At 45.0% G+C, this 18,606-nt stretch overlaps 7 protein-coding genes across 7 annotated transcripts; 1 reads left to right on the top strand and 6 right to left on the bottom strand.

The window, feature by feature from the left end:
* Positions 1-6: 6 nt before the first annotated feature.
* Positions 7-3,564, bottom strand: C8R40DRAFT_1136659 (uncharacterized protein). The gene is made up of 23 exons (XM_046229390.1): positions 3,249-3,564; positions 3,097-3,201; positions 2,960-3,037; positions 2,668-2,899; positions 2,569-2,597; positions 2,211-2,504; positions 1,943-2,150; positions 1,871-1,887; positions 1,790-1,819; positions 1,622-1,736; positions 1,544-1,553; positions 1,461-1,492; positions 1,392-1,412; positions 1,264-1,337; positions 1,015-1,212; positions 885-959; positions 813-829; positions 689-765; positions 607-633; positions 509-556; positions 279-460; positions 205-227; positions 7-148 (listed from the first exon to the last, which is right to left on the bottom strand). Exons 1-22 carry the CDS (start codon positions 3,447-3,449, stop codon positions 216-218), a joined length of 2,082 nt encoding a protein of 693 aa, XP_046079119.1. The 5' UTR covers positions 3,450-3,564; the 3' UTR covers positions 7-148; positions 205-215.
* A 1,062-nt stretch (positions 3,565-4,626) lies between these two features.
* Positions 4,627-5,848, top strand: C8R40DRAFT_1063027 (uncharacterized protein; the record flags this gene model as incomplete). Its single annotated transcript, XM_046225503.1, has 3 exons — positions 4,627-5,076; positions 5,134-5,530; positions 5,586-5,848. The coding sequence occupies 3 exons, from the start codon at positions 4,627-4,629 to the stop codon at positions 5,846-5,848; spliced, it is 1,110 nt and encodes a 369-aa protein (XP_046079120.1).
* Positions 5,849-8,800: 2,952 nt separating this feature from the next.
* C8R40DRAFT_1178339 (uncharacterized protein) lies at positions 8,801-10,549 on the bottom strand (the record flags this gene model as incomplete). The annotated part of the gene is made up of 1 exon (XM_046232856.1): positions 8,801-10,549. One exon carries the CDS (start codon positions 10,547-10,549, stop codon positions 8,801-8,803), a length of 1,749 nt encoding a protein of 582 aa, XP_046079121.1.
* A 1,334-nt stretch (positions 10,550-11,883) lies between these two features.
* C8R40DRAFT_1063031 (uncharacterized protein) lies at positions 11,884-12,670 on the bottom strand (the record flags this gene model as incomplete). The annotated part of the gene is made up of 2 exons (XM_046225504.1): positions 11,884-12,138; positions 12,323-12,670. Coding segments are annotated over 2 exons (603 nt in total), but the record flags the coding sequence as incomplete, so codon positions are not given.
* Positions 12,671-14,150: 1,480 nt separating this feature from the next.
* On the bottom strand, positions 14,151-17,129 carry C8R40DRAFT_1178341 (uncharacterized protein; the record flags this gene model as incomplete). The annotated part of the gene is made up of 9 exons (XM_046232857.1): positions 14,151-14,215; positions 14,278-14,391; positions 14,444-14,559; positions 14,607-14,851; positions 14,899-15,498; positions 15,555-15,773; positions 15,835-16,323; positions 16,379-16,503; positions 16,574-17,129. The coding sequence occupies 9 exons, from the start codon at positions 17,127-17,129 to the stop codon at positions 14,151-14,153; spliced, it is 2,529 nt and encodes an 842-aa protein (XP_046079123.1).
* An 81-nt stretch (positions 17,130-17,210) lies between these two features.
* Positions 17,211-18,008, bottom strand: C8R40DRAFT_1063067 (uncharacterized protein; the record flags this gene model as incomplete). The annotated part of the gene is made up of 1 exon (XM_046225508.1): positions 17,211-18,008. The coding sequence occupies one exon, from the start codon at positions 18,006-18,008 to the stop codon at positions 17,211-17,213; it is 798 nt and encodes a 265-aa protein (XP_046079124.1).
* A 193-nt stretch (positions 18,009-18,201) lies between these two features.
* C8R40DRAFT_1178343 (uncharacterized protein) lies at positions 18,202-18,597 on the bottom strand (the record flags this gene model as incomplete). Its single annotated transcript, XM_046232858.1, has 3 exons — positions 18,202-18,453; positions 18,507-18,534; positions 18,584-18,597. 3 exons carry the CDS (start codon positions 18,595-18,597, stop codon positions 18,202-18,204), a joined length of 294 nt encoding a protein of 97 aa, XP_046079125.1.
* Positions 18,598-18,606: the final 9 nt, after the last annotated feature.

Below are 18,606 nucleotides of genomic sequence, written 5' to 3' on the forward strand. Positions count from 1 at the left end.
TGCCGGATATTGCCGGAGGGTGTGTCAAAGCTGGCCATATCAAACGCAGTTAATTCAAAAAGAATGTTTGAGTTCAAAAGAACGTGTTACAAGGAGCGATGTGTATCAATAAATATATGGATAAGGGTTCTTAAAGGGAGGTTAAGCCCTGTACGTACTTGTAAGTTATCGAGGAGGTCAAAGGTCACAGAGCTGAATGTTTACCATGCATCTGATTATAGAATAAGCTGGAAAGAGAGCCGTTAGATCTCCCAGAAATGCAAAAATTCTGAGTATACCAATGCAAGGTTTCCCCCAACCACAGGCCGGTTTTTGTTTGCGCTGCTGGAGCCCGTGGCGTCGTCAAATCTGTCCGTGAACGGAGTCTTGGATTTTCCACTTGAGACCCAGTTGTGTATAGCTTTGATGAAGCTGTCTCTAACGGAGGTCGAGGTAGTCATTGCCGTCCAAATCATCCATTCTAAGATAGGTAAGTTTCCGAGGAAGTAAATAGCAAAATAAGACATACCTGACGATGTGTAGGTACTTCTACTGTCGAGAGCGAATCCATATTTCGCTATACACACGATTATTCTCAAGTCTATCTTCATTCACAAAATCAGTTACCCAAGTGGTTTTCGTAGTAGGTGGATTCTGAAAACAATTCTCTGTCAATGTGGTTCACATTCCATGGGCGCAATGTACGTACGCAGGGAGTACACAGAGTCAGGAATGAAATTAAGACCGAGAAGTTTATCCATTGCAAGGTTGAACGCCAAAACGTTGCTTCAAAAAAATCAGACGTGAAGACACAAAAACTATTTCAAATTCACCTTGTCTGATTCCCGTACTATCACCAATGCTTTTAGTCAGTGATGTTGTATACTAGGAATAACAAGACTTGCCTCTAAAACGACATGGGTGTCATCTGAACTTATCCCGTATTTTTGCCATGTTTTCAGATAGGAAGCAGCTGTAGACTGACGGAACAGCTGAGTATCGCTAGTTTCTATCACTGCTTTTGACAGAACTCACGCTGTACGAGTCTGCGGATCCAGCGTCATCGAGATATTTCCTGGAGATGACAGACATGGCCTGAATACCGATGATGCCTTTTATTGCAAGGTTTGTCTGATTTGGAAGTGGCCCATCGAAGTCGACGGTTGTCAGTTGATTCGCAGGAAACAGAGTATTTGCAACAAGATATTCTGCCCATTGGTTGAGATGAATGGGCTAATGAATGGGTCAATATTTGCGAGATTTATTGAAACTGTTACTACACACATAGGCCTTCACCAATGAAGCATCACCCGTCCTTTGGGTGTAATCCAGCATCATGTTGATCATGTTTCCGCACTCTGTAAGATTGGGTTAGTGCGATTCTTGGAATTTCATGTGGATCTTCTGCTCACCTTCTATGGGCATCTTCTCGTCTGATTCACGTCAGAAAAAGGCATCTCAAGAAAACAGTAGACAGATACCTAAGCCCTGGTCGTGACCGTTGGCAATCGGGCTGCGAAACCTTTGAAAAATACGGAGGGCAAGAAAAACGATCAGAACTTACTAATGAGCACCTATGTAAACAGTTTTCCGTAAGACTCGTAGATTGGCTCGATGATTGTATAACCCAGTCGTCACCCACCGAGATCATGTACGGCCCATTCATTGGGATATTGGCCTGTAGCCTGATATTGCAAGAGGGGTAACAACAGGTACTCTCCAAGCTTTGGGTTCAAGTACATAAAGGCTGGCCAAGCCTGGGAGGATGACATGAGAAGCAAGAAATATGGACTGAGCGTATAGAACCTACCGGCATTATGATATCGACCGTGTTAACGTTCTAATACATTTAAGTGAAAATTGAAGGAATAGGGATTCGAGACAAACCTACACCATCACTAGATATCTCTGGGAAAGTCGGATGAGATATGATACTCTGGAGGCAATTCGAGTACACACACACCTTTGATGAACATGAGCACGTCGTCTGTATTCCAAGCACCGGGAGATCCGGATATTGTCAATTCTGTAGCGCCAAAGGTTTGTCTCATAGAAAGAGCGACGATATCTGCGTAATCTGACGAGATTGAAGATGCTGCAGTTTGAAGTTTTTCATCAAGGGCCTTCGCTCGCGACAATGCTTCAGAATAGTCGGAGAGAAAGGCAGTTATCTGTATAAAGGGCTCTTAGCGCCAAAAGAAAATCCACGCAAATGTGAACATCTTGCGTACTGCGCCGGAGATCGTTGAGTAAGTGCTCCAAAAGTAGTAGCTGCGGCCTTCGAAAGTGACACCGTTATTCTGGATGTATTTGATCACTGGGTCGCGAACATGACCAACAGAAAACACTGCGTATTGAGGTGTGTCTTTCGTTACTTGGCCAAGTGAACGGGCAAAGGCGAATACCGGCCAATCGTTATCTATTGCCCGATAATTGGTATCTCGAGTGTTGGCGAGCTTGCCATTACTGATGAAATAAGAGCGAACGACCGTGCTTGAACCTGTTTGATAGGTTGCGCCATCGACCTATACCAATGGAAGACAATGAGATAGATGAAGTTGAGAAATTTTAGCAGCGAACGATACCGACATTTCTCGTCGAGTAAAACATGGAACCCTCTATTTCGTTCAAACAATAATAAATCAGTAATATGCTTCAAAGGGAGTGTTCAAAAGATGCTCTGCGTACGCAAAATTCGGCCGTCACCTTCAGTGTATTCTGTCTGGTTTTTCAGCTGCGACTGGTGTGTTAAGACATCTCCTGTAGTAGTGGTCCAGTTTATTGCTGCCGTATGGTCGGTGGCAAGCCACTCTCCGGTTATATCAGTGTAGACAGAAACACTGTGCGACGACCCATCGCTACAAGATGCAGAAACAGAAAGGTAAGAAAACGGAAAAGATTGTTTTACGAGGTCCTCGGGCTGACAACACAGGGAAAGTTTTTCACTGGAAAGAGCCAATCCCAAATTACAGGCTCTTACCTCAATGGGACTAAGGAATGTTACAGTGAGGTCCACAGGTCCTGCAGAAAGCACGAAAATTGACCGCGTTGAGGTGAACTTGCACCATCATACGAAGTTAGTCACGTTTTGATTATCACCATCGACGATTGACGCACTTCTGCGCTAACTTGAGTAGCTTTCGTAAAATTCGTCACGCTACTTTCACCCAAGAAGCTATAGGCAACCCCGTCTACTTTCGCGAAACCGGCCCATCCTAAAGTCTGTGGCGATTTTGAGTATTACACGCGTTGCATGAAAAACCACTGACTGCTCCTGTCCAAAATTCGGGCCACGCTTGGTTCAATGCCACGCCACCTTCTGGGGAAGGGAACCAAGCAGAAAGGTACGGAGTCCGCACCGCAAGGGGATACGATGGTGCATTGAAAGGTGTAGACGTCCAATCGGACGCTACAGGGAATGCGAGCAACGTCAGAGTTACGGATAGAGTGAGGATCCAGGTCACAACCATGGTTGACCGTTACAAAGGGAGTGATGAAGGTATGACTTAGAGAGAGAGTTAAACCAAAGCCGGATCGTGATGAAAAAAATAGTGCACAGCCTGCGCCTAGCGTATACTATGACGGCAGATTTTGAGCAATATTCCATGTCCTCCGCTGATCCGCATGGTGCCTTAAATGTTAGATTTACTTCTGTATAATTCCATCCTACAACCATTAGTCGTTAATCCACTGAGCTGCTGCACATTGTTTCTGAGTTCTTGTTGATGCCTTGAAACTACTCTTGCTTTGTTTCCATGGCCGAAGCTTGGTCCTTTTCAATCTCTTGTTTGTGTATCCATTGCACCAATCAATTGGTTCCGAGTATGTTATCAACGGTCTCTCAAGACATTCAATCGGTTCTGGGTATGTTATCAACGGTCTCTCAAGACATGAGCTACCAGTTCTCAATACCTTACCAACAACTTCATCATGAGCAGTAATTGGTTATGCGCAAGCTGCCACCAAATCACCCACAGATAATATAACGACAACGATATATAGCGTTCTCTTGAACTATATCCATTCCTCTTACTTGTTACGTTCCTCTTACTTGTACGTTCCAGTTGCAATGGATGGCAATGCTGGTAATACTGGCAATAGCAATACCAACAGCGACCAAATTTCCCGCCTACTGCAGTCATTTATGGCAACGCCAAATGCCCAGGCACTGGAGTTCATGAGTCAGAATCAATTTCCTCCGATGCTTCTTCAGGTATGTTTATGCCTTCCCATGCGGACAGATGTCTTAATATCATATATTATATACAGTCTTTTCTACTTTCACAAGCATTATCGCAGAATTCTCCCAGTCAAGCACCATTATTTCCTGCCCCTTCCTCCAATCCAACATCATCGCAAGCCGTTACAACTTCTTCATTGCAGAACTCTGATTCATCCTCGTCTACAATTGCTTCTCTTCCAGCACAGATTATGAATATATCACCCTCTGATGCTAGGCTGCAGTCCCGTGTATCTACCCAGTCAAACCAGGCTCAAAACCTACCATCTTCATTATTGGCAGAAAGATCTCTTCCTCCTTTCAACGAAAATCAGATTCCGCCTCTTGCTTCTACCACATTTCCAGTACAGCGGACCATGCATACTCAGGTTCCTTCATCGAATTCACGCCATGCTCATTCTGCAGCAATGCTTCCTTCATCTATTCCACTACATACTCAGGCGTCAAATATTGAGGCCCAGCCTCTTCCTATTATTGGATCTGGCAGTACATTACCACCACCACCTCCTCCTGCATGCCGACCATATTCTAGTATGCAAGTTGCAGGTACATCTGATGGGTATGGACAAATGATAGGCTCTCAGGGACATGCTCGTATCACTACAGCTTCGGGCTTTCCGGGTCTCACAGCTATCCAGCGTACCAATCATTTGCGTCTTGATCATGCGAGTCAGTCACTCCCTCAGAACCCCAGAAAAGACAAGAGGCGTGGAAAAGCTGTCCGGCCACCTGGGCTTGGTCGTAGAGATCGAATTCCAAGTATCGATGACTGTATCAGCGTAGCTACTGGAGGAATAGAGGTTGTGACTATCGATGTTTTGATCTATTTGCCGCTTCCTCCAACAAGCGACATTAAGGTATGGATGTTTCTATTTTCCCAATGTCCATTTGTTGAAAATATCCATATTTGCCAGTTCTACCAACTTCCGAAGCAGTTAATCTTTTATGAAATTAACAAGGACGCGTACCGTATGGTGCTTGATGCCTTGGGCCTATTTCATCAATATTCGAACCTTCCAACCTCTACTACGGTTTTTGACCTAATGTCCGATATCACGCTCAAGCTCAGGCGTCGATATGATCTTCCATCGGTTTCCTCCTCATTACCGCTAGCTCCACAAGAACTTCTTCCTCTGCAATTGCTAGGATTTAGTAATCATGGTCGAGCCAATGGATCATACAATACTTCAAAACTTAGGTCTATGCCCTATGAGCGAAATACAACGGTCCAAAATCTTTTGGCTAGCCATGGTACATATGTCGTTCCCAAGCTAGTTGTGACCCGGGACAATCATTTTCAGCTTCACACTCGTAAGTAAACCTCTAACATAAACTATCAAGTCAAATATCTAATACAGTCCTGCAGTTATTCGGAACCACCCACTTGAAACCAACGTTAGCTTAGCTCAAGCATATTTGGGATCAGACGATACAGTTCGCATTCATCGCTGTTTATCCATCCGTATATATAGCATGTTCCGCAATGACTCAGATGCAAATCTCAACATCCATGCCCTGGATGAAGAGGAACTAGAAGAGTCATGTCAGCTAGATACTGAGAACAGCGATGAGGAGGCAAATATTCCATTATATTTGCTAGAAATTTGTGCCCTGATTTTTGTGCTTTAGGATTCAAGAGTTGTAGCTCAATTATTAACGACACAAGCTTCAGGAGAACAAGATAATCAGGAGCTTGAACCAGCATCGCCCAGGACACCAAATGAAAATCAACCTCAGTCAAATGGACCGTATGCTCTCCGTTCTGTAGGCCATGGTTCAATTATTTCTCTTTTGTTGGTATCTAATTCTTAGTTTCAGATTCCAACTTCCTCAATGATGGAGCAGCCATTGCCTAAGAAGCTATGGGGAGAGCCCTGGAAACAGCCCGTCCCTCTTGATTTCATTCCTGTATTCTTTGACGATGAACGCACCCAAGCTATTTTCAAAATTGTTGCAGAGGTACACCGTGGAGAATTAGTCTGTCCTGGCCTTCAGGTAAAGGGTACAAATGAACAAGAACTGGCAACAGAATTTATTGCTCAAATGAAAATCTCCGTACAAAGTGGAGATTGGAGTCGAATTTTATCTCCAAACCGCCACTTTGTTTGGTAAGATTGTATCCTTTAGCCAAAACACTGCTGATTTGAATTACTGCATTGCTAGCGTCGATGAACACGATGATTATATCTCTTCAGGGCCTGGTCTTGAACAATCAGCCATTACCGAGGTCTTCCGTCGATTTTTTGAGGAACGTGAGCATGAGTTTTGTACTCCACTTTATGGGGAATACACGACGCTCCAATCTGCCGACCTGCAAATATCATCCAATAAGCATGATGAACTGGTTCTGTTTGGGGCTGCAACTGGATTAGCTCTCATTTATGGACACTACCCGGGACACTTGAATCCTCTTCTCCTCATTTATCTCCTCAATGATTGTAACATATCCTGCCTTCATCATGAGTTGGTCTCCTCCTATTTGCCTTCAATCAGTGAGATGCTAGAGCGCTGGTTGAATATTGGGCCGATGGATAGCATTGCGGAATTCAGTTCACACTTTGCCTCATATCACAATATACAGGTGCGACGCTCAGAATCTTCTATTTGTACTCAACTAATGTCTACCATAGCTTGCAGTCTTGCATGGACGTTCAGAAGCTGGTCACCACAAGCTTGCATGGGAAATGCTTCATAATGTTGTCATTGGTCCCATAGACATCGATAACGCCTATTTTGCTGCTTTTCTTAAGGGGTTCTTACTTCCTTGTGCTACAGGGATCGATCTTGTTGATGTAAGTCTAAGAAGTACGCCTAGTATCAAGAGTTTAATATTATTTTGCAGATTGTGCGCAGCTTCTTTGGGGGACCTGAAGAATTTATTCGAACTGCGGAAATGTCTACAATTCGCGATTTTGCTTCTCTAAACATCAGCATCTCTTGTGATCTCAAGCAGCCATCATTGGATGAACTGGCCCAAGCGCTCAGCGCTGCTGGTCCTCAATTTACTGGGAAGACTTTTCAAGACATTATAGAAGATTTTCTTGCCGGTACTGGAGCACCGTGTCCGGAGCTTTTGGCCAGTATGATGGATAGATTCAGTCCCGAGGTCAAAACCTGCTTATCGGGACTACGGTCTCCAACATTCCGCATGCGCTTAATGTGCTGGGCTGTGACAGGTGCTACCAGGGTATTGCTCGAAGGGGAGCCAATGCAAGTGAGTATCTAATCTTGAAATCAAGTCGACTGATATTTATGCCATTTAAGATCGTTCTAGTTGAAGATGACGATGTACTATATCTCCCTAGCGATATTGATGACTCCGATTTATATCTTTTAATGGGATCCTGCTCATTCCGGACCTGTTCCAGGTCGATGAGACTACCAGCCTCATATTTAATCAAGCTGCTCAAAAGTACTTACGATCCAAACGTAGAACTTGGGAACCCTCGGGTTGCAATTCATCATTGGCTTCTTGTGCAGATGTTGGATAATGCTGGTACTTACAATATGGTTTGAAGCTTATGCATTACTTTATACCATTTCATCTACATCTTTGTGTTTAAAGTGGAACAAACGGTTGATTTTGATTTTGTGACCCTCTCCACAATCTCTGTCGGCGTTTTTGCCATTTTTTGTCAATTCAAACTTTATATAAGCTATCTGAGCCTACCACCTTTTTATCGTTGGATTATTTCCATATACACGTGTCTTTTGTGGTATTTAATCTTCTACCCAAACCAAATTCCAAATATCGTTCTCCCCTCACCGAAGAAATGAAACACCCGACCAACTTTGATTCTACCTTGCTTTTTGTTCGCCAGCTTTCATCTACCCTCTATATGCCTCGGGTTGACTCCCAATATGACTGCCAAAGCCACATCTTACATTACGACGTAGAACTGCCTGGCGTGCAACGTCAGCACCTCAAGGTCATCACCGCCTATTCATCCATATTTAAGGAACGGAACCTTGTGGTTTGGGGAATGTCGTTGGCTCCTAATTGGCGCGTTCCAAGAAAGTTTGGCTTGTGCATTCATGAGAATTCTCTGGCTCCGCCAAGACTTAGCCCACCGGTGGACTTGCAACGCAGTTCCAGAGAATTTCATGGGTATATTGCTGCTCCTTATGATACGATGTCAGCACCGTTGCAAGCAACAATGGAAAGGGCTCATGGTGAATTTTATCGCGTTCTACGAATTCCAGCTAAAACGCAGGTAAGTCTATGGCAATAAGTTTATTCTGGCTGCTCAAACACTTTCCTAGTTGTGCGACATTATCGCCGTCTTGTCAAATGGTATACTCTCGTTCACCATTAGATGCGACAAGCCATTGATGCAGGATGAAATTCCGGCAGCGCAGGAAATGGTTGAGGAGACGGTCGAGGTGCATTAAAGCAAAATCTTGTCTCTTCAATTGTTCGCTACCTACCGCTCTACATTTTATCTTTATCGAGGCAATATTGAATGGGCTACCTTTGCTTGCATAATCCGTTTCAATTTCTTTTCACCAATGACAAAAAGATCAAGTTTTAGCAGCAGATTCCGATAGAATGCAGTACATAAGCAAAATACTACAAATATCCTACAACTTACTTCTTTCATATACTCGATCTTTACTGATCTTGCATAGTGCATGTTCCACCATAAATGGATCAAATATAACAGTCTGTTTGACTTTTTGGAACTTCGCATCTTCATCTAGAAACCTATACAAAGCTTTAAAACCCTCTTTGACCTGATTTTCGCTATAAGTATCTGTTGGGACTAGATCCATTTTTTGCAGTCCATGCAGGGCACCTTTAGCGAGAACGTATATGGCATGCGCAACTTCATCCAAGCTTGGCCAAGGGATGCGATGAGCATAAGTAAGGTCGACCGTAAGCAGATATGCTGAAAGATCTCCAAACGAAGGGAAGAGTTTGTTCTTCTTGTCATTCTTAGCATGGACAATAAATTGCCAGATGCTAGTAAATGAGACATTCGGATCTTGCAGCTTTTCCTCCAGTATCTCACTTCCAATCCAGAAGTTTACATCGTTAGAGGAAGTCCGTCCTCTGGTTGTACCGTATGCACAAGGGTTGCATATAAAATTTTCCCCTCGATCTGCATAAAGAGCTTTAAACTGGGACCAGGCTTCAAGGGACTCAAAAAACCCAGTATGTCCAGTTTCTTGTAAAGCTTCTGTATTGAAGAGTACGCCGCGGAAGAGTAATGCGCTGAACGTGCCTTCGCGGGAGTGATGTGCGAATAATCCATTTGGACCTGAGACCTGCTTCCGAGAGGATGCAAGCTCCCGGAATGGACAAGATGAATCTGAATTTTCAAGGATCCTACGCTGCTCTAGCTTGAGTTGGTCCATAGATAGCGGTGGAAACTGCATATAAGCCTCGGCGATTTCGAGGAGCCAATCGCGAAAGAAAATGACGCGATTATTTTCTCGAACAGACGTTAAGGATGCGATTGGAGAAATCCGATATGAGATGTTATCGTTTGAAGTTGTATGTGGAGGAAGAAGAGGAGGAGTGGAAGGTGATTCTGCAAATATTGCCGAAGATGGGGAATTAAGGGAGGTCGGAAGACCCATGATTCGGCGATGAGCAGCTTGGAGCAAATCAATAAGCTGTTGAATCTCCAAAGAACGATGACGGCCTAAAATTGGATGGTCAAGAAACATTTGGCCAAGTTTCTTCATGGCAGTTTTTGAAGGATACCCTCGTTTTGAGTGAGCGCTACAGAGGTTACGAGGAGTGCTATATGCAGCCCAGACCTCGTCAAGCAATAAAATGCTCGCAGTAGCACTAGAGTCCATGAGGCTCTTCAGGAACAACGACTGCACATTGTGTTTGTCATCAGATTCTATTGGCAAGCCAAGCCAGTGAAAGATAATGCGCGAACTAAGAAGGCTATTAGCGCTGCGCTGATCATGTTGCCTTCCATGGAAGTTCCACAAATAAGTTCTTGGGGGTTCAATCGTAGGTAGGAAATCCGATGAGTTAAAGTAAAACATGCCACGATTCCCACTTTCCACTACCTCTCCGACGGTCTTGATAAGACGGTACCACCAGTGTGACGAGGGATGATCAAGTACATGTTCAATGGACTCCGAAACCCAAGTGTAAAGTCGATAGTGTGAAAGCATAATGGTATAGTGTAATATGTGGGCACCTGCATCATATATCTTGGAGTTTTCGAGGAGTAAATTAATTGAGGGCCAAACATCTACTGCCGCTTTCATTGTTCTGGAGTCGAGAGGAGAACGTTCGAGTGCAACATGAAAGCGATTGATCTTCAAAAATAAGTCTTGAATACTTGGGCCCTGCGTTGCATTCATACTCGATAGGCCCTCATTGAAAAGCTGAATTGTGTAAGTTAAGGATTCTTTTGAGAGTTGCATCAGGAATGGAATGGCTATATACCACTTTAGTAGTCATTGAAGAGGAATGGAACAAGATGGCTTGCCAGTGCTTTTAGTATGAAAAGGCGAGGGATCTGGGAAATGATAATGAGAACCATTTGTGCTCAAGAGAACAAAATTTGGTTACCGCTTGAACGATTCTCTTCATTTGGCGGTTCGCCGTTGCGATTGTTACGAGGCTGCTCATTGTCATCTATGGAGATGTTAGATTACAGATCCCAGATACATATAGTATGCGTAAGTCCCACCAATTGAACCCATATTTACTATCAAGAAAAAGATGATGAGCAATAACCCCGCATATCAATGTTTGGTTGAGCTTACCATCTACCGTTTGCGTGAATGCATTAAGCCGATAAGCGGTGTACATATCTCCCATACTGAAGATTTAAATCAGAAAAACTTAGCTTATGAATAATTTATACTTACTCAATCTGGCTTTCGTGTATCCATTCTTTTGTTCCAGGTTTCTTGTCAGCCCACTCAACATAGTATTCGTAGTTACAGCACTTGAAGATCGAGCATTAGGAATAATTCAGAAGAACATGTAAGTACTTACAGCCTTAGTGCAAATGCGGTGTGATATAATATTTCGAAGTTCGTATACCTGGTCCTCCTCCTGCTCTTCTTCGGCTACTTGGCATTCCTGAGCTATTGCTGCAACGCCTATCGATTAGACTCCTTCAGTCGAATTTATTTTCTGACTCATACCATTATCGCAGTTTTCCTTGAGCCGTTTACTTCTCCGTTGTCCCTTATCGTTCACATTTAGATCTCGTTTTGTTTTATTCAAGTTTTGTATGGCCACTTCCTGATTGAATTCAATAGCTTGCGGAGCTTTTTGAGCAGCATGTATAATTTCAGCTGGAAAATAGGAGTTAAATGAGTCAATGGCAACGTAGTTGAACCATAAAAACATACAAACTGTTGATTTCGATTTCGATTTTCGGTTCTTTGATCGGGCCTTCAGCTGATATACTACCTTTCGCTTGTGAGCAGCAGCTTGTGCAGCAGCTGCGCGTGCTGTCCGAGACCGTTTTTTAAAAGTTTGAGGCACCGGTATTCCTGTTTGTTATAGATAGAGAAGCAGAGAATTGCACCAAAAGTCAATTTGCTTACGGATGGGAGGAGCTTTGAAGTTACGGAAAGTAGAGGATATCGCTTCAAGCCTCTTGTTACAGTGTTGATACCACCGTTCTCTGGCAGCTTGACGGGGTGAGGAATCTGTGAAGGATGTTAAGATTCTAAGCTCAAGTGATAGTCGTCATCATACCAGCATGGTTAGTTAGCTCAAGACCATCTGGTGCCAAAGACCAAGGACCAGCAGAGAATGTTATACCATCCCGCTGCATAGACCAGCCTTGACGATAATGATCATATTTCAATACATTTCCACCCATGATCTGCCTCTGATGATATAATGTGTGCAGGAAGAAAGCTCGGGCGAGAAAATCTATTTCAGCTTGAGGAGTCATGATAACTTTTCCATCATCTAGGAAGTTTAGCTCTTTGGGCGAAGCATGAAGCAAATCTGGCCTAAGACTTATAAGTGTAATAGATGATTCATTTAAGTTAGAGCATACTCTTCCTCATCCTCTTCAGCCATCAACCCGTCAGTGCTAGAACAGTACAAGTAAGAGTCTGATAACTTATAGCCAGGGAAAAAACATACTCTTCAGTTGATGGTACATGGACAGTTGCATTTGTCATTTCTGGCGTCAACTGGATTGGCACTCCGTTGGGACCCGCAGCAATATTCATTGTTACTCGGCCATCAAGAATAGCACCTTGAGGATAAAGTACAACTACCCATCGGTAGGCGGAAGGAGGAATCGGAACTCCAACAGGCGCTAATGGAGGCGTACCACCATGAAGACGAAGCCCTGAAAATGTTATAGATTTGATTTTATCAAGTTCGACGTATAGCCCAAACTCGACCAGATGAAATCTCCCTCCCTCCCATCCTTCTCCCGTTGGTATATCGGGATAAGCAAACATCGTAGTCCAACCACCTGCAGAGTCGTGTCGGTCAAAGTGTTTGCCACCAAAAAAGGCAAGAGCCTTGATGCAGTTGATAACTGCACAATCAATTGCATGAGGTAGTTAGTTTGAGTATCATACGCAACAACGTACTTAGTCCATCACCATGTACAGGTTGCGAAACATTAAGCTGTAAGCCCTGATAGAGAGCATTGTCATCCGTGCCAATCCGCGGTACATTATTGAGCTCGCAGGCATCTTCTAGAATTTTGTATTCTGTTGGTAGTATACGTCGGAACATATTCACGGCAAGTTTAATGGTTGTCTAATTGGTAACCAACATTGGTATTGCATTGTGAGAATAGATAATCGACAAACCGTCACAAGATTGCGCCGCATTTGGATATGCTCCTCCTCTTCAGTGCTGAGACTTCCCCGTATCTTGCCCCCAACAGAAGGCGTTACCAAGTTCCTGGGCTTTTGGTGACTTATGCCGCAGCTGTAGCAGTGGCCTGAACCGCCCACAGGATTGGCACGTTTACTGCATTTCTCAAATGCAGTACAGCCATTTGTGCAACGTTCGGCTTCAGGACCAAGCGTTTCATCTCGAAGATTCTTGATTAACTTCCCCTCTTCACTCTCTTCATCTCTATAAAGGTTGATAAGCATAGGTAAGATGAACCAGAGGCATGTACTTCACGTACATCTCTCCAACATATACCTCAAACATATCATCCATGCCATCTCCAGACCCCGCAACATCCCGGGTAAAGACTATGTCGCCAACTTCGAGTTTCCCCCACCCTAACAAATGATCAGATAAGACTAGGAGGCAAAGGCCATGGAGCATACCAAGGGCAGGAATACTTGAATTCCGTCCACCAGGAATATTGATTCTAGTTTCTGCATGGTTAAAGTAGAATTTGAGGAATTGGGCGTCGCCCTTAGGCCAAGGTACGATGAGAATCCGTTTGATGACGTTCTGATTTAAATCTTTGGGGATCCGAGGATGGGATTTTACTTCATATATTGCAGGAAGATACGGGTCTCGAGTACTGGGGAAATCGAGTTTTTTACCATCCTTAATGCACCCAGGGGGAATTGAAAAAGGGGGAGGATCGGATAGGATCGAAGGCTGGTACGAAGAAGGAGAGGCTGGGTTCACCCGAGGACCAGCAGATCTGAGTTTAGAAAGCAGGCCATTGCCAATAGTTTTGGCGTAACGCTTTAAGCCTAAGACTTTTCGACGGTTCATGACGGTAAGAAAACAACGATTCCACAAAACTCCCACCGGTACAAGTTCTCGGAAAGATCCGAGGAAATTGTACCCTGCCCGCAACTTTTCAAGGAATTTGCCGAGCGCCCTTACTCCAGAATCCGCATTAGTAAACATTACGCCAAACCTATGCTCCTCCCAAGTACAAAGGGAACGTTGGACTCCCATTAGAATTGTGGACTTTAGTTAGACCTAGGATATACGAATATCAAATCTCTCTCGGTGGTCCCTGATTTCCTCCATATTCACTTCCTCCCCGAGTTACGATTGTTTGAAAGCTTCTTGAAGGCAAGCAATTTTGGAACTTGTACCGTTCGATTGGTTAACTGCTCCAGATGATATTGATGTAAGACATGAAAATACTAGCAGATCCCAATTTCCATCATACCTCGGGCTTCCACCTGAGCCAAGGATGGTTCAACGACAAACGGTATGGTCCTTGGAGGTACTGGACTACCACCGTACTCTCGCTCCAGCAAGAAGTTCAGTTCTACACCAAACACTGAGGTGATCGCCAATGAGCAACGATAGCACCAGAAAGAAACCACTCTTACCTGCTTTAGGATCCCTGGTAGCGGTGACGGGTTGGTTGTGAATATGGTCCGCGATCTGAGGCTTGGGAGAATTCCCGATGTAAGTGAGCCGCCGTTTTGCCACTATTTTTGAGACCCTGGCAAGAGTATCGATCCACTTGGTTATGTCCCGCTTCGACAGCACTTGCTTTGCTGCAAAAGAGGACCGACAGATAAAAACAGGATAGAGATGCCTGCAACTTGGCGGGTTGCCGAAATCTGAGCGGCGGTACCCAATGTGGCTCCCAATGATTGCGATGGACTGCGACCAGCAGTACTAAAGCTGTCATCAACAACCATGGCGTCAGCGGGCAATTTCGAAGGCTGGCCCATCACGACTCTAAGAATGTCTTTGAAGACTTCTGAGATGCCACTAAAGGTGGCTTGTACCTGGATGAAATGATTAGATAACATAACGGTTGAATAACGCCCCTCACGTCAGGGTTCCCCCATAATGTTTTGAGATGCTTCGTTCTTTCCAATCGCAACGTTTTCTGCCGCCTGTCATCATTTGACAGGAGAGATTTCAGAGTCTGAGAACGGATCCCGGTACCTCGGGTCGGTGGCAGTAATACAGTCCAAGAAGCAACATCGTAAGTTTCGGCGTCAAGGCAGACTAAAGGTTCCAATGAGAGAAGGACGGCGCCTTTTTCCTCTATACTCCACTGAGACTGATCAAGTAATTTGGCAATCAAGGTGATTAACTTGCAAGCTGCCTGTATGACACGTCTATTGCTCTGTATACCGTTCAGAACAAGGACGAACTCAAAAGACAGGCCGACCACAGCAATATCTAAAGCCCTCTTGGCCGCAGGAGCCCTAAGGACTATGGTATTGTCTGAACCTTCCTGCCATGGTGATAGAGCTGATTCGAGGCATTTTAGGAAGAACACCGAGATTTTACGTTCTCTGGACTGCGGCTGCACGAGGTCCGTTTCGGCGGGGATGGGCGCCATGAAAGTGGCATTTCTCAAGTCCGAAGATTCGTTGGGGGATGCAGACTCTGGGCAACTACCATCAAACTTGACAGAGGGTAGCTTGGCATCAGCCAAGTTAAAACCTTTTCTTCGAGCTGCATACGGTACAGGCGAACGTCCTGATTTGCGACTTTCAGGCAAAGCGAAAGAAACGTGCAAACGGAATCGAAAGGGGCAACGGGACCTTGAACATCTAGATCCTTCGCAAGAGTTTCGATTTCGGAAAGAACGCGATGAGAGGTAAGGGAAGATCTGACGAGCGATTGTCGGGCAGAGCCAGTGTTAGCGTAAACGAGCAAGATACTCGCGGTGTGGCAAGCGGCACGACATACTTCCTATTACAGAAATTGAAAAGGTCCTCGAGAGAAGGTACCATTCGGTCCCAAACCAACGGACAAACGGGACGCCGACGCCACCGGCGATATTCTGTGAATTAGTACGGCGAATCGCATGTGTCCATACAGAATCCCAAGTGGAAGCACCTCGGGTAGAGACACTCGTCATGTATCTCGTCTGGATGGTAGTTGGAGGAACGGCAGAGGTGGAGAGTGTTTGAGAAGAGAGAAGACTGGCAGCATTATCGCAATCCGCAGATGCTAGAGCAGCAAGGCATACGAAAGCCCAGCTCTGCACAGTCCCGTCATCATTGGTTACATGATCCAGAAGAGTGCGAATGATATCTGATTGCATAGATTCACGTGGAGTATTCCAATGTCGGTCAATGAAGAACAAGAGTATTTGTAAATTGTAGATGCGCATGGGAGGTTGCTGCACAGATTTTAGCAGGGATGTCACAGGGTTCTCGAGTAGACGAGGGCGTTTGCTCGATTGTGTTGATTGCGGTTGGGTTGACGACACGGGGTTGGATTCGAAGTGTTGATAAAGCTACAATACGAGAGCACAGTTAGACGAGTAGGGGGTATGTCCGCATTCAGCGTACCTTCGCCAAGCAATCAGCTTGCAGCTCTAGCATCGCCCATGTGAGTGCTTGGAAGGGATCAAGTTGAGCACTGGCACGAAAAGTCTTTGCTCTAAAGGCCTTTTGGTAATCGTCCTGAGTGGAGACTTCCAATCGAACAGCACACAAAGAAAGCGGGTCAAGATTCCACCGCTTATCCCCGAAGAAGATAATGACCGCCGTCCTCAGTATCGAGCCTAAAGGTGAAAGAACGTTCGTTGTTGATGAAATGGTTAACGCTGGAATCCATGAGGTTCACAACTAATGTTGGCTTTCCGGAAGGAGTAAATTCAAGCTCAGAGGCGGTTCTCCTTAGGACAGGGGAATGAGAATTATCGACACCGAATGCACTGGAAATGAGTCGCATAAAACTGAAAAGCGACGACATGCTTTTCTTATTGCGATGCTGCTTCTGTGCAACCGAAGTCGGTCTTCGTCCTCCCTTCATCGCTTTGTCCAATTGCTCTTCTCGTTTTTCATTACGAAATTGTTCCTGCGTCTTCTCTTTCTGTAGATGTGCTCGCAAGTTCTTGTCCCGCCGATGTTTGTCCATCTGAATAGCGACAAGTCTTTGAAAGGGCCACGAAATCTTTTTTGACGGTGTCCCGGGAGCGTTCGCAGCAGCGCCCTCCCGATATGCCTCATCCTTGATTCCGCGGATATCAGATTGAATGGAGAAAATTTCGCGTTCAATGTTTGTTGAGACATTCGAAGCCTCGTCTGTTGATATCATTCCGATGAGCAAGCCTTTGCGAGAGCAGTGACGGTGCGTTGGATATGAAGTTGCAGAGATTACTGAATCATTACCGACAGCTCAGCAGAAGAATTGAAAGACTGAAAACCAGACTGACCGGCGTTTATCAAAGTTAACGAGATTTTGCCCTTCTTCATTATGAGATTCAACAAGATCGGGCATGGCAATAACGTCCAGAATCCGCTCTATCAGCCAGCCCATGTCCACAGTTAAGGGATCTCTAGATGCGACAGATTGAGTTTTGGGTCGTGCAAGCAGCTGAGAAATTGTGTCGTAATTGCAACATTGACTAGCAGAAACATTCTGCCATGCTCGGTGGTGCATTCTGCATTCAGGACTCAGGATGGCGGATGTCACCGCTGCTTCTACGAAAGACCGAACACAGGGCTGCTCATAGACAGAATTGGGTGAAGAACTCTCCGCATTACGCAGCCGAGCGACTTCAATGACTTGCAGTAAAAACTCTATTCGCATTTGACGTGCGCGGAGACCTATACGGGGAGCGACAATTTTCGAAATCAGCCATTTCCGTATGATTGAGTGTGCTCGAATGCAGCTTCGAATACCAGGGGGAAGAAGACGGTACAAGCTTTCAGGTGAAAGTTCGGATATGAGAGAGGATGGCTCTACGTCCTGAATATGGCTGTGAATAGTTTGTATCTCGATATACTCATCCAGTGACGACGCCTCTCGCGGTGGGAACCATCCAGTTCGATCAGTACCTTGCACCTCCAGAGGTCGGATGTGATGTAAAGGTCCTAAAAGAAAAAGATCACCAGTTGATTGGTGGCAAGGCAGGGGAATGGTACTAAGAATGCTTACTTCTTCTGTTACATTGTTGAAGGCCGCAAATGCCATCCCGTCGATATTGTCAACAAACTCCTTGGGGCTCATGCGATCCATATCCGGAGGCTATCTAGTGCTTAAGTTCCGTACGCGAGACTCGGTCGTGGTTACCGCGTTTCGAGAAACAGTTTGGGTTGGAGAAGTCGATGGCCTCATTGTCTGAGATAGCAGAAGTTGTTCAAGGGCTTGCCGTGATTCGGTCATGTTATCCCAAGCTTGGGTTCTCGAAGGTGGCGGCGGAAGAATGAATGATGTGATCACTAGAACTGGCAAAAAAGGCTCGAAGTGCTTGAAGGAGCTGAGAGTCATCCAATACATCTTGAGCTCCGCCACCCTTCGTCAACCAGAGTTTCATGGCGTCGAGAACCTGTGATTTCGATGATATGGCAGCAAGATATTGATCAGGTAACGGAGGTGACCCTGCCGGCTGGCTTTTGATGTAAATTTTGCGCAACAGCTAGAGGGATATGTGAGCATAACGCACTATTTGTTTAAACGCAAAGGACACACCTCGAAAAATATAAGTGGCGTCACAAAACTACGAAAAATTCCACCACACTCTGGTAAATTCTTTGTGGTCCAGCAACAGTTCTCGTGTCATTCCGACCCG

Source organism: Lentinula edodes, assembly GCF_021015755.1.
Source record: "Lentinula edodes strain Le(Bin) 0899 ss11 chromosome Unknown C8R40scaffold_79, whole genome shotgun sequence".
Lineage (NCBI taxonomy): Eukaryota > Fungi > Basidiomycota > Agaricomycetes > Agaricales > Omphalotaceae > Lentinula > Lentinula edodes.